This window comes from Bubalus kerabau, chromosome 1, assembly GCF_029407905.1.
Source record: "Bubalus kerabau isolate K-KA32 ecotype Philippines breed swamp buffalo chromosome 1, PCC_UOA_SB_1v2, whole genome shotgun sequence".
NCBI classification, from domain to species: Eukaryota; Metazoa; Chordata; class Mammalia; order Artiodactyla; family Bovidae; genus Bubalus; species Bubalus kerabau.
In genome coordinates, this window is record NC_073624.1 from 212,576,918 (window position 1) to 212,592,156 (window position 15,239).

Genomic DNA, 15,239 nt, shown 5'->3' on the forward strand with positions numbered 1-15,239 from the left:
CGAATGCTCAGGGAACACCTGGCACATGCCTCCAGCACATCCGAAATGCATTTACCCTCCCCACCTGGCTGTGATGAAGCTCTGTCCGCTCTAGTGAGTTTTATGCAAGGAGCTCTGATAATCCCTCACGCATGACCTTTCAGCTCTAGGCGCCCAGACTGCTCCAGGCCAGGCCTGGAAGACAGAAACAAGTCCAGAGAGGTAGAACCTGGCCGGGCACTGCTGACACTTTCCAGCCAGCACTTGGTGACAGTGTACCTTCAGAAACTCAGAGTCTGGTGAGGGAGAATAAGAGCAGAAACGGAGAACAGGACCCCAGTTCCTGGCCCACAGTCAGCTTCCTCCCAACCAACTTGCTCCCCACACCCAGGAGTGGTCACTTTGAGTGCCCCAAACGGGTCAAGCACTCTAGCCCTCTGCCCCACCCTCTTGCCAGACACCCTTCCTGCCATTTTCCCTGGTTAGACTCCCTGTCCTCCCACCTCCTGCTGGCCTGGACCCCAGTCTGAGCTGCTGGGTGTACTGGGCACCTGCTATGCCTGGTACCTTTCGTGGCTGAGGTCAGGATTTCTGTTTCCTTTCCTAGACGAGGAGACAGACTCAGTGAGAATTGACCACCCCGGTGAGGGGTGTGGGTGTCGGGGGTCCTGCAGGGAGGCAGCAGTGGCCGCTGACTTCCCATTTTGGGCAGTGAGACTGCAAAACCCTTCACCAGGCTGGACAGGGTGGCTTGGTGTTGGGGGAGCCTGGGTTAGGATTCTGGGGTCCGGGTTTGAGTGTGGGAGGGCACAGGGCGGTGAACCATTTCTGGGTCTTCTGTTCCCTTTGCCCTGTTGACTCTGCAGACCAGATTGCTGGCTTGAATGGAGGTGGTTAAGAACAATCCGGACCCTGGGTCCGGCCCCCATGATAACGAATGTGCACTCAGGGCCCCACAGAGTTGGGGTGACAGGGGGCAGGACCTGGGGCAGAGGGTGCAAGCAGCCCGACCGGGGGAGGCCTCCAGGACGGTCTGGGCGGGGCAGGGGGATGGGGAGGTGGGGGCGCGGTTGGGGCTGCAGCCCCTCTCCCAGCCCCCGCGTGGCCGGGGCACGGCAGGAGGGGGCGCCCGCGGCCCTCCCGGCGTTCGGGCGGGACAAAGGCCGGAGCCCCGGCCCCTCCCCGGCGGGTGCGGTGGTGACGGCCCGCGCTCTTAGTGTCCGCGCGGCCGGGCCGGCGCCCGGGGCGACCCCGGCGCCCCGCCCACCGCCGCCTGACTTCTCGGCGCCTGAGGTCGCGCGCGCTCAGGCGGGGGTGGCCGGGGATCTCCAAGCGCCGGCGCGCCCTCCTCCCGCCCGCCCCGCGCCCGCCCGCTCGGCGGCGGCGGAGGAGGCGGAGACGGCTGGCAGGCGGCGGCCAGGCGAGCGCGGCGGCCGGACCGGGGCCATGGCGCCCGCGCAGCGCCCGCTGCTGCCGCTGCTGCTGCTGCTGCTGCCGCTGCTGCCGCCGCCGCCGCCGCCCTTCGCTCACGGCGAGGACGCCGCCCGCGCCAACTCGGACCGCTACGCCGTCTACTGGAACCGCAGCAACCCCAGGTGAGTGCGGCCGCGGGCGGCGACCGCGCGCCGGGAGACCCCGGACTCCCCCACCCCAGCCTGGCCTCCCACCCCGGGCTCGGGGCGCCTCTGCGCGCTGCCCCCAGTAGTGGGGACGCCCGCTTCCCACGGGAGCCTCCAGGGAGTTCCGGCCACCGGAGTTTGGGGGACTCACTCTGCGTGCATCTCCCCTCGGGGCGCCCCTCCGCCTACAGGTTTGGGAGACTTGGCGCCCTGCATGCCTCGGAGCGCCGCCGGCCCAGGAGTTTGGGGATCCCCTCTGGCACCCTCAGAAGCCGTTTGTCCCTGAGTTCCCTCCCCGGTCTTGGGGGACCCAGTGCTCAGGTCTCTCTGGGGACCTCCGCTAGCTTTAGAGTTGGTGGGAATGCCCAAGAATCTTGTCACTGAGCCGCGCCCAAAGGTGAGGGACTGAGGTGGGGGACCGTGGCCCCGCAGGGGAGGGTTCCTCAGGCGCGTTCTGTCGGAGGCTCCCCAGATGAACTTGGGGAAGTTGGAATGTCCCTCCCGGTGGACCAGTGTCCACATTTGCTTCAGGGGGGTCCCTGGTCCGGGGTCTCAAAGGGACGGAGAGACTGAGGCACGGAGGAGGCTCGGGGTCTGTCCCCAGAGTCCTGATCAGGTGGTGTCCTCCGCTGTCCTCCTTGCACTGACTGGGAAACTGAGGTGCGGAGGGGCCAAGCAGCTGGCTCAAGGTCACGGTGAGGGGAGCAGATCTGGGGCTAGGACCCAGGTGCCCCACCCGCCTGCCTGCAGACCTCCTCTAGGTCGGGTACTGAGTACGGTCTGGGGGCAGCGGGAGCCCCTGCTACTCCAGCGAGAAAAGTTTGCTGGGGACTGACCACATCCTGGTCAGCAGTGGAAGCCTCAGACCATCTGGGGTCTGGGAAGAGGGAGTGGGCTGAGGGGTCCCATGGGAGATGGGATCTAGGGTCCTACAGCTCCTGGTCCCCCCCACCGTCAGGGTCACGGTCATATCCAGGCCAGCTGGGCTGCACGTGGGGGCAGGGGCGCCGGCCTCCCCGCCCCCTGATCCTCTGCCTGCAGTCACTTTCTTTCGGTTTTCAAGAACCAGCCGAACTGCCTGCCTTCCAAGCCAGCAGTACCCCGCCATCCCCTTGCCGTCCCCTGCTGTCCTCGGTCCTCCTGCAGAAAGTTGCATAAACGACCGTCTTTGAGGCCAGCCCTGGGACCAGGGCAGCCTGTGTCCCAGGTCGGGGCAGGGAGCCCACGCGGACACCCCCTCATTTGCCTGGCTGTGGGGTCAGCCCCAGGGCTGAGGGTAGAGATCCAGGGTCGAAGAGGGACGGCCAGGCTGCTGTGGAGCGGGTTCCCTGCACCACCCACCCCACTGGTCACATGTGGGTTTGATTATGGTTCTTCCCTGCGGCCAAGCAGGGAGCCCAGCGGGCAGCGCTTCCCCAGCCCAAGTTTTTGGTTTCAGCCTCAGAATCCCGTCCCAGCATGGCCTGTCCTTTGTTCTAGCAAATACCAGACCCACCAGGAGCTTCCAACGGGGAAGGTAGGGGGTTGCGGAGGAGCCCAGCCACTGCCCCACCTGCCACAGGGCTGCAGGCGGGATGCCAGCTGGGAAGGAGGCAGCCTCTGAGGCCGGCTCTGTCCAGCCGCTCAGCCGCCTCCTGTTGCTGACCCAACAGCTCTCTCTGACCAGAGCCCGAAGGGACAGCCTCACTGTCCAGCACAGACCCTGGCGGTCAGGACTGGCCTCTCCTCTGCCTCCTTCTGCTTGGGGCGTCCTGGGTGGGAGGTGACCTCCCCGACTTCCTGCAGCGGGGCCTGGGGTCCCAGGAACCCTCCGCCTGGGAAGCCCGGTTGGGTCAAGAATCAGGGCTCCGTTCACCGCCATGGTTGGGGATCTCTGCTAAAGGGTGGCCTCCTTGGGAGGTTGGGTATCCTGGGGTGTCTGGAGCAGAATCTGTGTCCAGTGACTGGGTGAGTGCCGGGCACAGGAGGAGGTTGCTGCCCAGCCTCAGGCTCTGAGGGCACCCGGAATGGACATTTTCTGAGGGTGCTCAGTTGCGGGGGCAGCTGCCAGGATGCAGGGAGAGGTGTGAAGTCGGCGGGTGGGCCTGATATGGGAGGCAGTGCCTCAAGCAGAGACGAGAGACAGGCCTGTGTGGGGACAGGCGAGAATGGGGTCGAAACAGGGAGACTGGTGGCGGCGGCCAGCAGAGGAGCCAGGAAACGCAGGGACAGGCTGTGCAGAGAGAGAGGGGGGCACACACAAAAGGCACCGTGCGTTGGGAAGGGGACGGAGCCAGGGCTGGGCCGCCTCTGGTGGGGTACTGTCAGGCAGCAGAGGAGCCACGGGGATGCATGCGGGCTGGTGGAGGACCACCAGGCCCAGGCAGTGCTGCAGTGAGGCCGGCCACCCTCGCCTGGCTGGCCTGTACCTGCGCCAAGGTAATGAGTGTGTGGCTGTGTTTCCCCAATTGCGTTCTCCTGCTGTGCCGTGGATTTCCTGTGCACACGAGGCTGGCCGACGCTGCCAGGGAGCCCCACACCCACCTTCCACTGCCGCTGAAGGGTGGAGACTGGGTCCAGCCACGGACCCCTGCACCCTCACCGGCCAGCTGTTCAGCCGTTTATCCGTCCGGTCCCCGCCTGAGCTGGGCACTGTGGGTCTGGCTGCCGGGTGTCTCTGGGCCTGTCTGTGGCCAGATTGGACTGGGCCGGGCATCCTGGCGGGCTGCTTCTGGGGCTGTGGGGGTGCAGGGACACCTCGGAGGCTCGCTGGGCTGCAGGGCATGTCTGTCCTGTAGCTGCGTGTTCTTTCCCATGCTGTTTGGGGGTCCTGAGGCCCGGGAGGTGCACAGCTGTGTGCATGGAGCACACACACTGCCCACCCCCACTGCCACACAGATACTGAAGTGCCTATGTGTGTTTGGCAGCCCTGGCCCTGTGTGTCTGCACACGTTTCCGCATGTGTGAGCCTGGAGAACACATGTGTGCAGGGTGCATGCATGTTTGCAGCAGTGTGTCTGGATGTGGAGTGTGCGTGTGTATCTGTGCATGCAGATCAACACCTGGGGAGAAGGTGTGTCTGTATGTGGGGTGCACGGGTGTCTTTGGAATGTTTTCATGGCACGCACACATGTCTGTGTGTAGGGCCTGGCTCTGGGGGCCCCGGTGCGGGGGCTGACAGCCCACACCAGAGGGGGGTGGTCACAGCTTGCCCTCCGTACCCACCTGACCGCTCCTCCACCCCCTCCTCCAGCCCAGGTGGGTCCCTGCTGGGGATATGTGTCTGGGTCCTGTGGGCTGGGCTCCTTGCTGCCCATGGTGCAGAGGGGCCATCGAGGTTCAGAGCTGGCACCGGCAGGGACCCTCCTGTCCCTGAGTCCTCCACCTGGTTGGAAGTCTGCAGCCTGGGTGGACCCAGTGGTGCAGACCCTGACTGGGGTCCTGATTGCCCTTGGGTATGGGCAGTGGCCACGTTCCCATCTCAAATGACCAGGGGGAAGATAGTGACTAGGACTACGTCCTCCCTGTGGGGGTGCTGGGCACCCCTGGTGCCTGCCAGCCATGCCCAGGCTTCCAGGGAACCGGCTTTGAAGGGGGCGATGCCATATTTTGCCGCATGAGGCTTTTTTGTTTTGTTTGAAAGAAGCTCATCCATTCGACTTAAGGGGGACTTGGAGAGTGAGGACCCATGGACCCAGGAGTCTTGGGGCCCGAGGGTGTGGTTTGGGGGGCCATGGAGGGCTGGAGCTTGGACTTGGGGATCTGGGAAGCCCTTGGGCTAGTGGCTTGGCTGCTCAGAGCCCTTGTGTTGTGTTTCCTCTGTGAAGTGGGGTGGCGGGCTGTGCCCCTCTGCGGATGGCAGCAGGGCGGGCCCCGGTGCGGACGGGCGAGGCATGGATGTGACCCCAAGGGACCAGAGGCCCCCAACGGGGAGGGGAAATGGAGGCCATTCCTCCCTGCAGGCAAGCAGGGAGGCTCCAGACCGGCCCGCAGTGTATCTGCAGCAGCAGCGAGGTTCAGGTGGTTGTGCGGGGGGGGAACCGCAGTGCTGGGGTGAGGGACCAGTTCTGAGGTGCCCCCACCTGCTGGTAGCCTGGGCTCTGAGGCTGGGATCCATAGGCTCCCTTTCCTCAGCCTTGGTCCCTCCCCACGGTGGACAACTGCCTCTCACCCCCACCCTGGGCAGCTCAGCGTACAGAGGAGGAAACTGAGGCAGCAGCCAAGCTGAGGACTGGGGGAAGGGGAGGGACGGGCCTCTAGCCTGCCTGGGAGCTGGGCCTGGGGAAGGGGCAGCCATCTCTGACCTCAGGGGCCCTCAGCAGATGTCCCCTGAGGGTCATGGGTCCCTTGAGGCCGCAGGTGCAGAGGTAGCTGACCTTGGGATGCACAGGCGTGTGAACGGGGGGTCTGGGAGTCAGGGTTCCTGCAGGTTCAATGGCTTGTTCTGCAGCCCCTGAGCCAAGCCCAATGCAGGGTCCTGCCTCGGCAGCAGGTCCCCTCCCCTCACCAAGGCACCCAGCACGGACCAGCCTCAACCCCCATCCCCCTGGCATTGCTTTGGGGAAATTGTCTGTGGCGGACAGTTCCAAAAGGAGGGCTCGACTGTGTCCCCTGCCCAGTGGGCCAGGCAAGGAAGGGCAGGGCCACCTTTGTGCTGCCCCATTGCAGACACACAGCTGAGAGCTTGGAGCACACAATCCAGACTCCGAGCTCTGCGGGCTGGCCCCGGTGGGGGCTCACCCCCATACCCACTCCCATGTGGGGTCTTGACTTCGAGGGGCTCTGTTTGCCACCCCGGCCACGCACCCCCTCATCTCGCCTGTCCACTTCATGGGTCGGGCTCCCCATTATGCCCCCGTTTCATGAACCCAGGGAAAGTGATTTACCCATGGCCAGGAGGAAGTTATGTCCAGTGGGGGGACCCCCTCTGAGAGGCATGCAGGTCTGGGGCTGGCTGAGGAGTGCGGGGACACCATACACACGGTGGGGGCTGAGGAGGGCGGGGTGACCCAGGCAGGCATGCCCCGTGGACTGGGCACCCGGGCCTCCTCCTGCCTGAGACCAAGGCCCGGTGGGGTGTGGGCTGACCCTGCGGCCCTTCCCTCACCTTCCCCACCCACCCCGCCCCATTTGTTTCACCTCCTGCTTCCCATGGTGGGGTCCATGCCTCAGTTTACCCTGTACCCACAAGGCCATAATCGTCCTTTCTCAGCTGATGCTGCACTATCGTGAGGCCATGATTTTCTTTCCTTTTTCTTGAAAGCCTTTTCTTATATATTTATTGGGCTGTGCCAGGTCTTGGTTGCAGCACGCGGGATCTTTGAGCTTCTTTGTGAGATTTAGTTCCCTGACCAGGGATGGAACCCAGGCCCCCTGCATTGGGAGCATGGAGTCTTAGACACCGGATCCCCAGGGAAGTCCTGAGGCCCTAATTTTCAGTGAGGTTCCAGCCTTGGCCTTTGGGGGCTCTGCTGTCCATTTGGGCAGGCCTGGGTGTCTCTTTGCTGGGGTCTTCATTGGCATCTCTGAACCCTTTAGTAGGAGCTGTGAAATGGCTCAGACCAGGGAGACAAGAGACAGAGAGTCGGAGAGTGAAGGGGACAGACTCCCCCGCCTGCCCACCCCTGCCTCAGTTTCCAGGTTGGGAAGGCAGCCCAGCACCCCACTCCCATTTTGGGTGAGACTCCTAATTAGTTTCTGTGCTGTTAGCATCTAATGACTTGACTGTCGCCTGACTGGAGCTAATTAGCTGCAGGCCGGGTGGTTTCCAGAGGAAGGGGTGGTAGGTGGGGTTGGAGTGGCTGCCTGCAGGGTGGACATTGGCAGGGGGCAGGCAGGGTGAACCACTGGGGGTGAAGGTGTAGAAGTTGGGGGCGGGGAGGTCTGAAGCCTCGGGGACCCCTGTATCTGGGAACCATCCCAAGTCAGTCATTAACCCCTTAGTGAGAATTTCGATCTGTATCTACTGCTCCCAGGGATCATTTGCATATCAGGCCTCGGCACTGGTGGAGGAAATGAAGGCTTTGTCTTGCTCTCACCAGGCTCAGCTTGGGGTGGGGTCCATCTCCCCTCCATTGATGCCACCCTGAGCAGGGGTGAGGTGCCAGCTTGGAACTGGGAATGCCAACGCAAGGCCATGGCTATTTTAGAGCAGGGAAGGGAGAAAAATGTCCATTTTGGCTCCCAGAGCTCAGGTGTGGGGATAGGTGGGTGGGGCTTCTCCTGGGATCCACCTACCTGGGGGTCCCGGTTTCCCCACCTTGAGGCAGCTTTCTGCTCCCCATGACTCTATCACCTCAAAGACCTCGAGCGTTTGGCCTTTGACCTACTAACAAACGTATTGAGCATCACTGTATACTGGGCTCATGCTGGCCACCAAGCAAGGTACAGAGAAGGAGGTTGACCCCCGGAAGGCAGACAGTGGACTGTGTAACAGTATAAATACAATGATGTCCAAAAGAGATGAGTTGGGGAAAGTAGGGAAAGGCTTGTCAGGCCAAGGGAACAGTGTGTGCAACGGCCCTGGGACAGGAACAGGAGCAGCCCCGAGGCTGGCATGGCTGGAAGGGAGTGAGCTGGGGAAGTCAGGGGGTGATGAGGTTGTGGGTGGGGGCCATATGAGGCCCCATGAGCCTGGGAGGACTGTGGATTTTGTTCTGAGTGATGGGGAGCCAATAGAAGGCTTTGAGCCAGTGGATGGCGAGGTCTGATGGATACTCAGAAAAGTGAGTCCTGGATTTTGAGGGGCCCGAGTGGGACCTGGATGTCCAGCCTCTGACCCAGCAAAGCAGGTTTGGCCACAGATATTCTAATGAAGGTGAGCTGGGGGGACCTGATGGTGCTGGTGTCAAGAGGGGAGGAAGGCCAGCATGATGGGGAAAGACAGGCAGGAGAAAGGGGAGACAGTGCAGCCCACCTTTTCTCCGGAAGTGCCCTGTGTGGAGTCACGTCCTCTTCCAGACTGAACGGACATCCCTGGCATCAAGCCAGGGACAAGAGGGAAAACTGAGGCTCAGAGGCCAGGACCAGGACTCCCCAACCTCTGCCTATGGCTCCCCGTCACAGCCTCCCCTGCAGGGCCTGCTGGGGTGAGGTTGGGTCCCTGGGCGGCTGCTGGGCCGTGGCTGTCATCGATTGGTTGATCAATTGGGCTTTCAATGGGGCCAGGAAGGAGTGAAAATGACTTTTCAAAAAGCCTGGAGCAGCGTCTGCATCGATCGTGCCCAAGGGGCCGGAGGACGCGGCTGGTCAATGAGACGCCTGTGCCCGGCCAGCCGCAAAGCAGCCCATGGGATGGGCAGGCTCCTAGCCCCACTCAGGGCTGCCCTGTGTCTATGGGGTGCTTGCTGTGTGCACAGCTGAAGTTCTCCCATCCGCCTCAGGGACCATCTCCATGACAGAGTTGGAAACTGAGTCTTTGAGAAGAGAAGGGAAGACCCAGCTGGGCTCCATCCTGGGTTGGAACCAGATGAGGTTTCTCGGCCCCCAACGGACCTGCACTGCCAGACACATTTATTCTGCAAAGGCCTTCCCACCTCTGCGGGAGGGAGTGGGCACCCTATTCCTGGGTGAACCCAGTGCAACAGGGAAGGGCTAGGATTTAATCCACTCCCCCTACTCCCCAACCTGAATTCTCCGAACTTTGACTTCAGCCACAGACTTGATATCATCATCCGGGGTCCCTCCTGACGGGTGGGGAAACTGAGGCACCATGGGCTGATCCCCTGCCTGCCTTCTTCCCAGCTCGAGGGTCCCCGGAGCCCTCACCCCCGCCTGACACGGTCTTGGGGTGGTGGGGGGCCAGCCAATGCCATGTGATCATCCAGCCACCCCTTCAGGTGCCGGCTGTGCCAGTTAGTGCTCCTGGTATGGGGGCTGCCCTGCTCCCTTCCATGGTACGGGGCAGCTGGCACATGAGCACGCACAGAGGCAGCGGCAGGGCCGGGGCCCCAGTGGCCTCGCCCTCCCTCACTGCCGCCGCCCTTCATCAGGCCTCAGTTTCCCTGCTGGTGTGAGGAGGGAGGAGGTGGGGGAGCTTGCCCCCAACCCTCCGCTGCCAGGCCTTTTATGTGCTAATAATTCCCTCTTGGGAGGCCCCCTTGTCCCCCCTCGGTCCAGGCCGCATTTACATGACAGGGACCCAGGGGACTGCGTCCCGGAGATCTAAAGGCTCCTGGCGCTGTAGCCGGAGGCATTGATGGAAGGGGAGCTCCCTCTCCCTCGCGCAGCTGACCTCCATCCTTGCCTGATGAGGCTGGGTCAAGGGGGCCCCCAGGGAAAGGGGTACAGGCTCTGTGACAGCTGAGGAGACCTCCAGGGCCAAGGCTGGGGGCAGAGCTGGTGGGCTACCGTGTCAGGGGTGGGGAATCAGGGAGTTGTGGGGTAGCTGCCAGATTTTGGAGGCTCTGGAGGGAGGACAAAAAATGTCACTCAGGGTGGAAGGGTTGGGGCTGAGGGGGGTCAAACCCAGGGCACCCCTGAGTTGGACTGAGGGATGAGGGTGTCTGAGCATCCTTCATGTCAAGCCCCGCCCCCTCTGGGGATACAGGAGAGGGGCCAAGCCTGTCTCAGAGAGGCAGGGATCACTGACCTGTGTCCCAGCTACCCTAGGTCTTCTTGGCAGGCAGATCTGCAGAAGGAAACAGGAGGTTATCTCTGGGGATGGCATGGAGGGCTACCTGGAGGAGGGGGCATTGAAGTCAAGCAGTTAAAGCTTTTGGAGTGGGACTTCCTGGTGGGGGGGATATCTTGTGCCACGCCTGTTGTGGCTGAAGGGCCCAGATGTGGATTCTGCAGGGAATTGAGGGTCTGGGGGGGCTGTGAGCCACAGGGCACCTGCTTGGGTGCATGTGGTTACCCAGAATGCCTGGGGGCAGGCCCTCTTCCCTGGGACAAACCTCACTGTGGGCCTGGGGCTCAGGGCTAGTCTGGGTCTCCAGGCACCTGCTCTGGCCTTGGTGTGGCAAGGTTGTTGTGCCAGGCAGGGGACCATGGGCTCAGACCCTGGCACCTGACTGTAGGCAGGGTGTCCCCCCCATCCCACAACCCCTCACCCTTCCCCCATCTCCGACCTACCTTTTTCCTCTGCACTGACCCATCACCCACACATCCTCCCACGGCTCCCCATCCCCCTGTGCTGACCAGTGACCCCTCCCCATTTACCTTTTCGCTGACTCTGCGCTTGCCTCCTGCACTGACCCATCAACTCCACACCCTCCCCGGGCTCCCCATCCCCAGGCCCTGCCCCTTCCCTGCGCTGACCAATGACCCCTCCCCATTTACCCCATCTGTTAACTTTCCCTTTTCTCCTGCACTAACCCCTCACCCTACTCCCGGCCCCTGCTCCGCATCCCTGAGCCCCCCTCCCCCGCGTTGACCGCCGGCCCCGCCCTCAGGTTCCACGCGGGTGCGGCAGACGACGGCGGCGGCTACACCGTAGAGGTGAGCATCAACGACTACCTGGACATTTACTGCCCGCACTACGGAGCACCGCTGCCGCCGGCCGAGCGCATGGAGCACTATGTGCTGTACATGGTCAACGGCGAAGGCCACGCCTCCTGCGACCACAGGCAGCGCGGCTTCAAGCGCTGGGAGTGCAACCGGCCCGCGGCGCCCGGGGGCCCGCTCAAGTTCTCCGAGAAGTTCCAGCTCTTCACGCCCTTCTCTCTGGGCTTCGAGTTCCGCCCGGGCCACGAGTACTACTACATCTGTGAGTAGGGGCGGGCTCCCTCCTCCTCCCCCTCGTCTCCCCTCCCCTCCCCCTCCCTCCTTCCTCCTCCCTTCTCCGCCGGGGTCTCTGGTCTCCATCCTCGCGCCCTCGGCCTGCAGGTCAGCTTCTGGGCCGCTGAGCCAGTGGCCCCACGGTCAGTTCGTCTTACCCTGAGAGCAGGGGGGCCCACCCCATGTTGCACTGAAGCCAGAAACTAGGCCTGCCTAGTCTGGTGGGGAGGAGGGATGGAGGACACACCGTGAACCGGGCAGGCATCTCCCAGGCCTACCCTCGTCCCTCCCCCTCGCACCCGATTCCCAGAGGAGTGTGGAGGCGGTTCAAGGTCGGAGGCAGCCTTGGTCCAGGTCCACTGGGCATTCATGCCGTGCTGTAGGCCTTGGGGTGGGGGTGGGGGTGGGCAGGTAAACTGTCCCCTCCTCTGCTGGGGTTAGGGGCTCCCGAGGGGCCCCTTCTTCCTCCTCCCCACCAAATGCCAAGGGCAGGGCCTGGCGTGGCGAAGTGTGCCCAGGGTTCAAGTTCCCAGTAGCCAGGCCTCAGCAGCCCCTAGTCTCTGAGAATCTGAGAACAGGAGGGTCCCCCATAGCCCCTGCCAAGATGGGGGCCCAGGAAATCCACCTGGGCCCAAGGCGCTGGCTCTGAGGGGTTGTGCGGCCCCATTTCTCAGCGTCCTGGAGACTGATGGGGAGCAGATGGGGGGCCCCCCCACCCCCCAACCCAACCCCTGCCCTGGGCTTACAGGAGGGACCCAGCGCCTCACCACCCTGGTTCCCGCTGAGTCAAATTAAACTCTACGAGGCTCCATTTCCTCCTTTCTCTGCTCTATTTGGATTTTTTCCTTTTAATTCAAGGAAGAAGAGGGTGGGGGAGGGGAAGAAGGTGTTTAAATTAAGTCCCTGTAATGTAAGAAAAATTACATTTTTCTTTCCGAGATGGGAGTTTCATAAAGATAATTATTGTAATTATTCGTCCTATCTTTGTGACGAATGTTATTTTTATTACGTGCTTTTTATCTTCATCTCCCAGCACGAGGGACTTCTGGGGGGCAGGCAGAGGTGACGGCCACAAAGAGGACCGGCCAAGAACAAAGGCGGGGATGGGCCTGACCGCAGCCATGTGGGTGCCTGCGCCTGTTCACCTGTGTGAAGCCCACCACCCACATAGCCCCAGGCCTCCCTCCCTGTCCCCAGCCTGGCCCCCAAGCCCCTCTCTCCTGACTCATGGCCAGTGCTATTGGACCTCCCCTGTCCCCCAAGTGGACCAAGAAGCAGGGAGCCCTATGGTGGAATTTTAGGTGTGAGGACTCAATGCACTTCAACCTCCATGTGACCCCGGGCCTTGTGGGTCACTGTCCAAGGGAGGCCGGATGCTGCTTCCTTCCCAGGCCTAGTGGGCTCAGGCAGTCACCCAGTTGGGGCTTCCCTGGTGACATAGTGATAAATAAATCTGACTGCCAATACAGGAGACGCAAGAGATGTGGGTTCGATCCCTGAGTCGGGAAGGTCCCCTGGAAGAGGGCATGACAACCCACTCCAGTATTCCTGCCTGGAGAATCCCATGAACAGAGGAGCCTGGTGGGCTACAGTCCATGGGATCACAAAGAGTGGGACACGACTGAGTGTGCCTGCACACCAAAGCACCTACCTTGGGCCACATGAGGCCTAGATAGGGGATGACTTGCCAACATCGCAGATCCCTGACAGCAGGGATTTGATCTCAAGTCAATCATTTGTTTGTGGGTTTTTTTTGCTATTTGATTTTGTTTTGTTTTGGTTTTGGCTGTGTGGCATGTGGGATCTTAGTTCTCTGATGAAGGATCAAACCCCTGGACTGCCAGGGGATTCCCTTTATTTGCTTATTGAAAACACACATTTTTATTCATCACCTTTGAACCTTGTCCTGTGCTGCCCTGGGGTAAGATGGAGTCAGACATAGACACCCCACCCCCATCTCTGGGGTTAGGAGTCAGCGAAGTGAGGGGCAAGGGGAGCATGCAAGAAGACTTCTGGGAACTCATGGGCATTATGTCTGGGCCTTTGATGTATGATGAGGAGTTTTATGTATGGATTCCCCTACCTGGGGTCAGGCTTGGGTCACGGGCATGGGGAAGGAGATGCAATCCCAAGAGGTCCCAGGAACCAAGAGTCCCCTGCCCTACTAATCCCCAGCCCCTCTCTTCCAGCTGCCACACCGCCCAATGCTGTGGACCGACCCTGCCTGCGACTGAAGGTTTATGTGAGGCCAACCAGTAAGTGCTTGGGGGTCAATGGGGTCCTCAACTCACAGAGCCCACTGAGTGGTCAGTGGAATCAGGAAGGAGGTGGTGACAGCGTACCCTAGGGAGTCCCACAACTTCACCAATGGCTGGGACAGGCCCTGCAAATGGGGCCATGTCAGACCTTCAAGAATGAAGTTTTGGGGCTTCCCTGTGGGCTAGTGGTTAAGAATCCTCCTGCCAGTGCAGAGGGTGTGGGTTCGATCCCTAGCATGCTGTGGAGCAGCTAAGCCTGTGCACCACAACTATTGAAGCCTATGTCCCTAGAGCCCATGCTCGGCAGCAAGAGGAGCCAAAATGAGAAGCCCACACGCCGCAATGGAGAATAGCCCCCGCCTACTGCAACTAGAGAAAGCCTGTGTGCAGCAATGAAGATCCAGTGCAACCAAAAACAAATAAATTTAAGAAAGAATGAAGGTTGAAGTCTGCAGCTGGGCCTCCCTGAGGCTGAAGCCCTGTTTACCCAGAGTGGGCTTCAGGAAAGTTCTCTAGAATACCCATGTTCTGAGCTCTTGAAACATCGTGATACTCAGAGGGAAGGGGGATTCCCATGGCCTCACCACTTCACCCGACTCCAGGCACATTTATTGGGCTCCTGCTGGTTGCCACACTCTGTATTGGAGGCGTTGCCCCAGAGGTACAGGGACATAGATCCCTTAGAGCAGGGTCATGATCTCAGGCCAATCATCTGGTTACACTGTTTTTTAACTTTTGCTGTTTGATTTTATTTTGTTTTTGGCTGCACTGTGCACCGTGTGCAGTCATAGTTCCCCAATCAAGGATCAAACCCATGCCCTCTGCAGGGAAAGCCTGGAGTCCTAACCACTCCAGGGAAATCCTGAAACTGAGATGTTTAACAACACTGGGTCTTGAGGTCTAGGAAGCAGGGTGGGGGTGGATGGGCCTGCCACTGACCACCCTGTCTCTTTGTCCCCCTACAGACGAGACCCTGTATGAGGCCCCCGAGCCCATCTTCACCAGCAATAACTCCTGCAGTGGCCTGGGCAGCTGCCAGCTCTTCCTCAGCACTGTCCCCGTGCTGTGGACCCTCCTGGGCTCCTAGTCCGCCAGAGGACGCTGGCTCTGCTTCGATGGCCCGCCTCTGAGACCAAATAGAGATGCCGCTCCTCCCGCCGCTGGTGCTGCTCTGTGAGGCAGGGCTGTTCACACGTCCCAGGCTGGCCGGGGCGGGGGCAGCCGAGGCCCCCCCAACCCGTGCCCGAGAGGCTGGTTGTCCGCCCAGCTCGTGGCCACGCCGTCTTGTCTGGAGGCCCTGGTGAACCAGGGGACCTCTTGGCAGTGTTGGATTTTTGTTTTGTTTTGTTTTGAGTGTATTTTTCATGGTTGGATCGGAAAGACTTGAGTTTCTAATTTAATTTATTCCTTGCTGTCGCCTGTGACTTTGGGAAGGAAACAGAATGGATGGATGGGGCAGGGGTTCCTGGCCCACTGGGAGGAGAACCAGGGACCCCTGGCCTGGTCATTCCATTTGTTGGTCCTGGCTGGAGGTGACCGTGGAGTGGACCCCCAGGTGCCCTGGGACAGGCTGGCCTGAGGCAGAAGGGGCAGGCAGGTAGTGAGTTCCCCTGACTCTGGTCCATGGGCCCTAAGACCCCCGTCAACCCAGCTCTCCCCTCCTCCCTCCCGGTCATTGTCTCCC

The 15,239-nt window shown here is 61.3% G+C and overlaps 1 protein-coding gene across 1 annotated transcript; it reads left to right on the forward strand.

The window, feature by feature from the left end:
• Positions 1-1,425: 1,425 nt before the first annotated feature.
• EFNA2 (ephrin A2) lies at positions 1,426-14,913 on the forward strand. The gene is made up of 4 exons (XM_055566767.1): positions 1,426-1,574; positions 10,973-11,286; positions 13,487-13,552; positions 14,521-14,913. Exons 1-4 carry the CDS (start codon positions 1,426-1,428, stop codon positions 14,640-14,642), a joined length of 651 nt encoding a protein of 216 aa, XP_055422742.1. The 3' UTR covers positions 14,643-14,913.
• Positions 14,914-15,239: the final 326 nt, after the last annotated feature.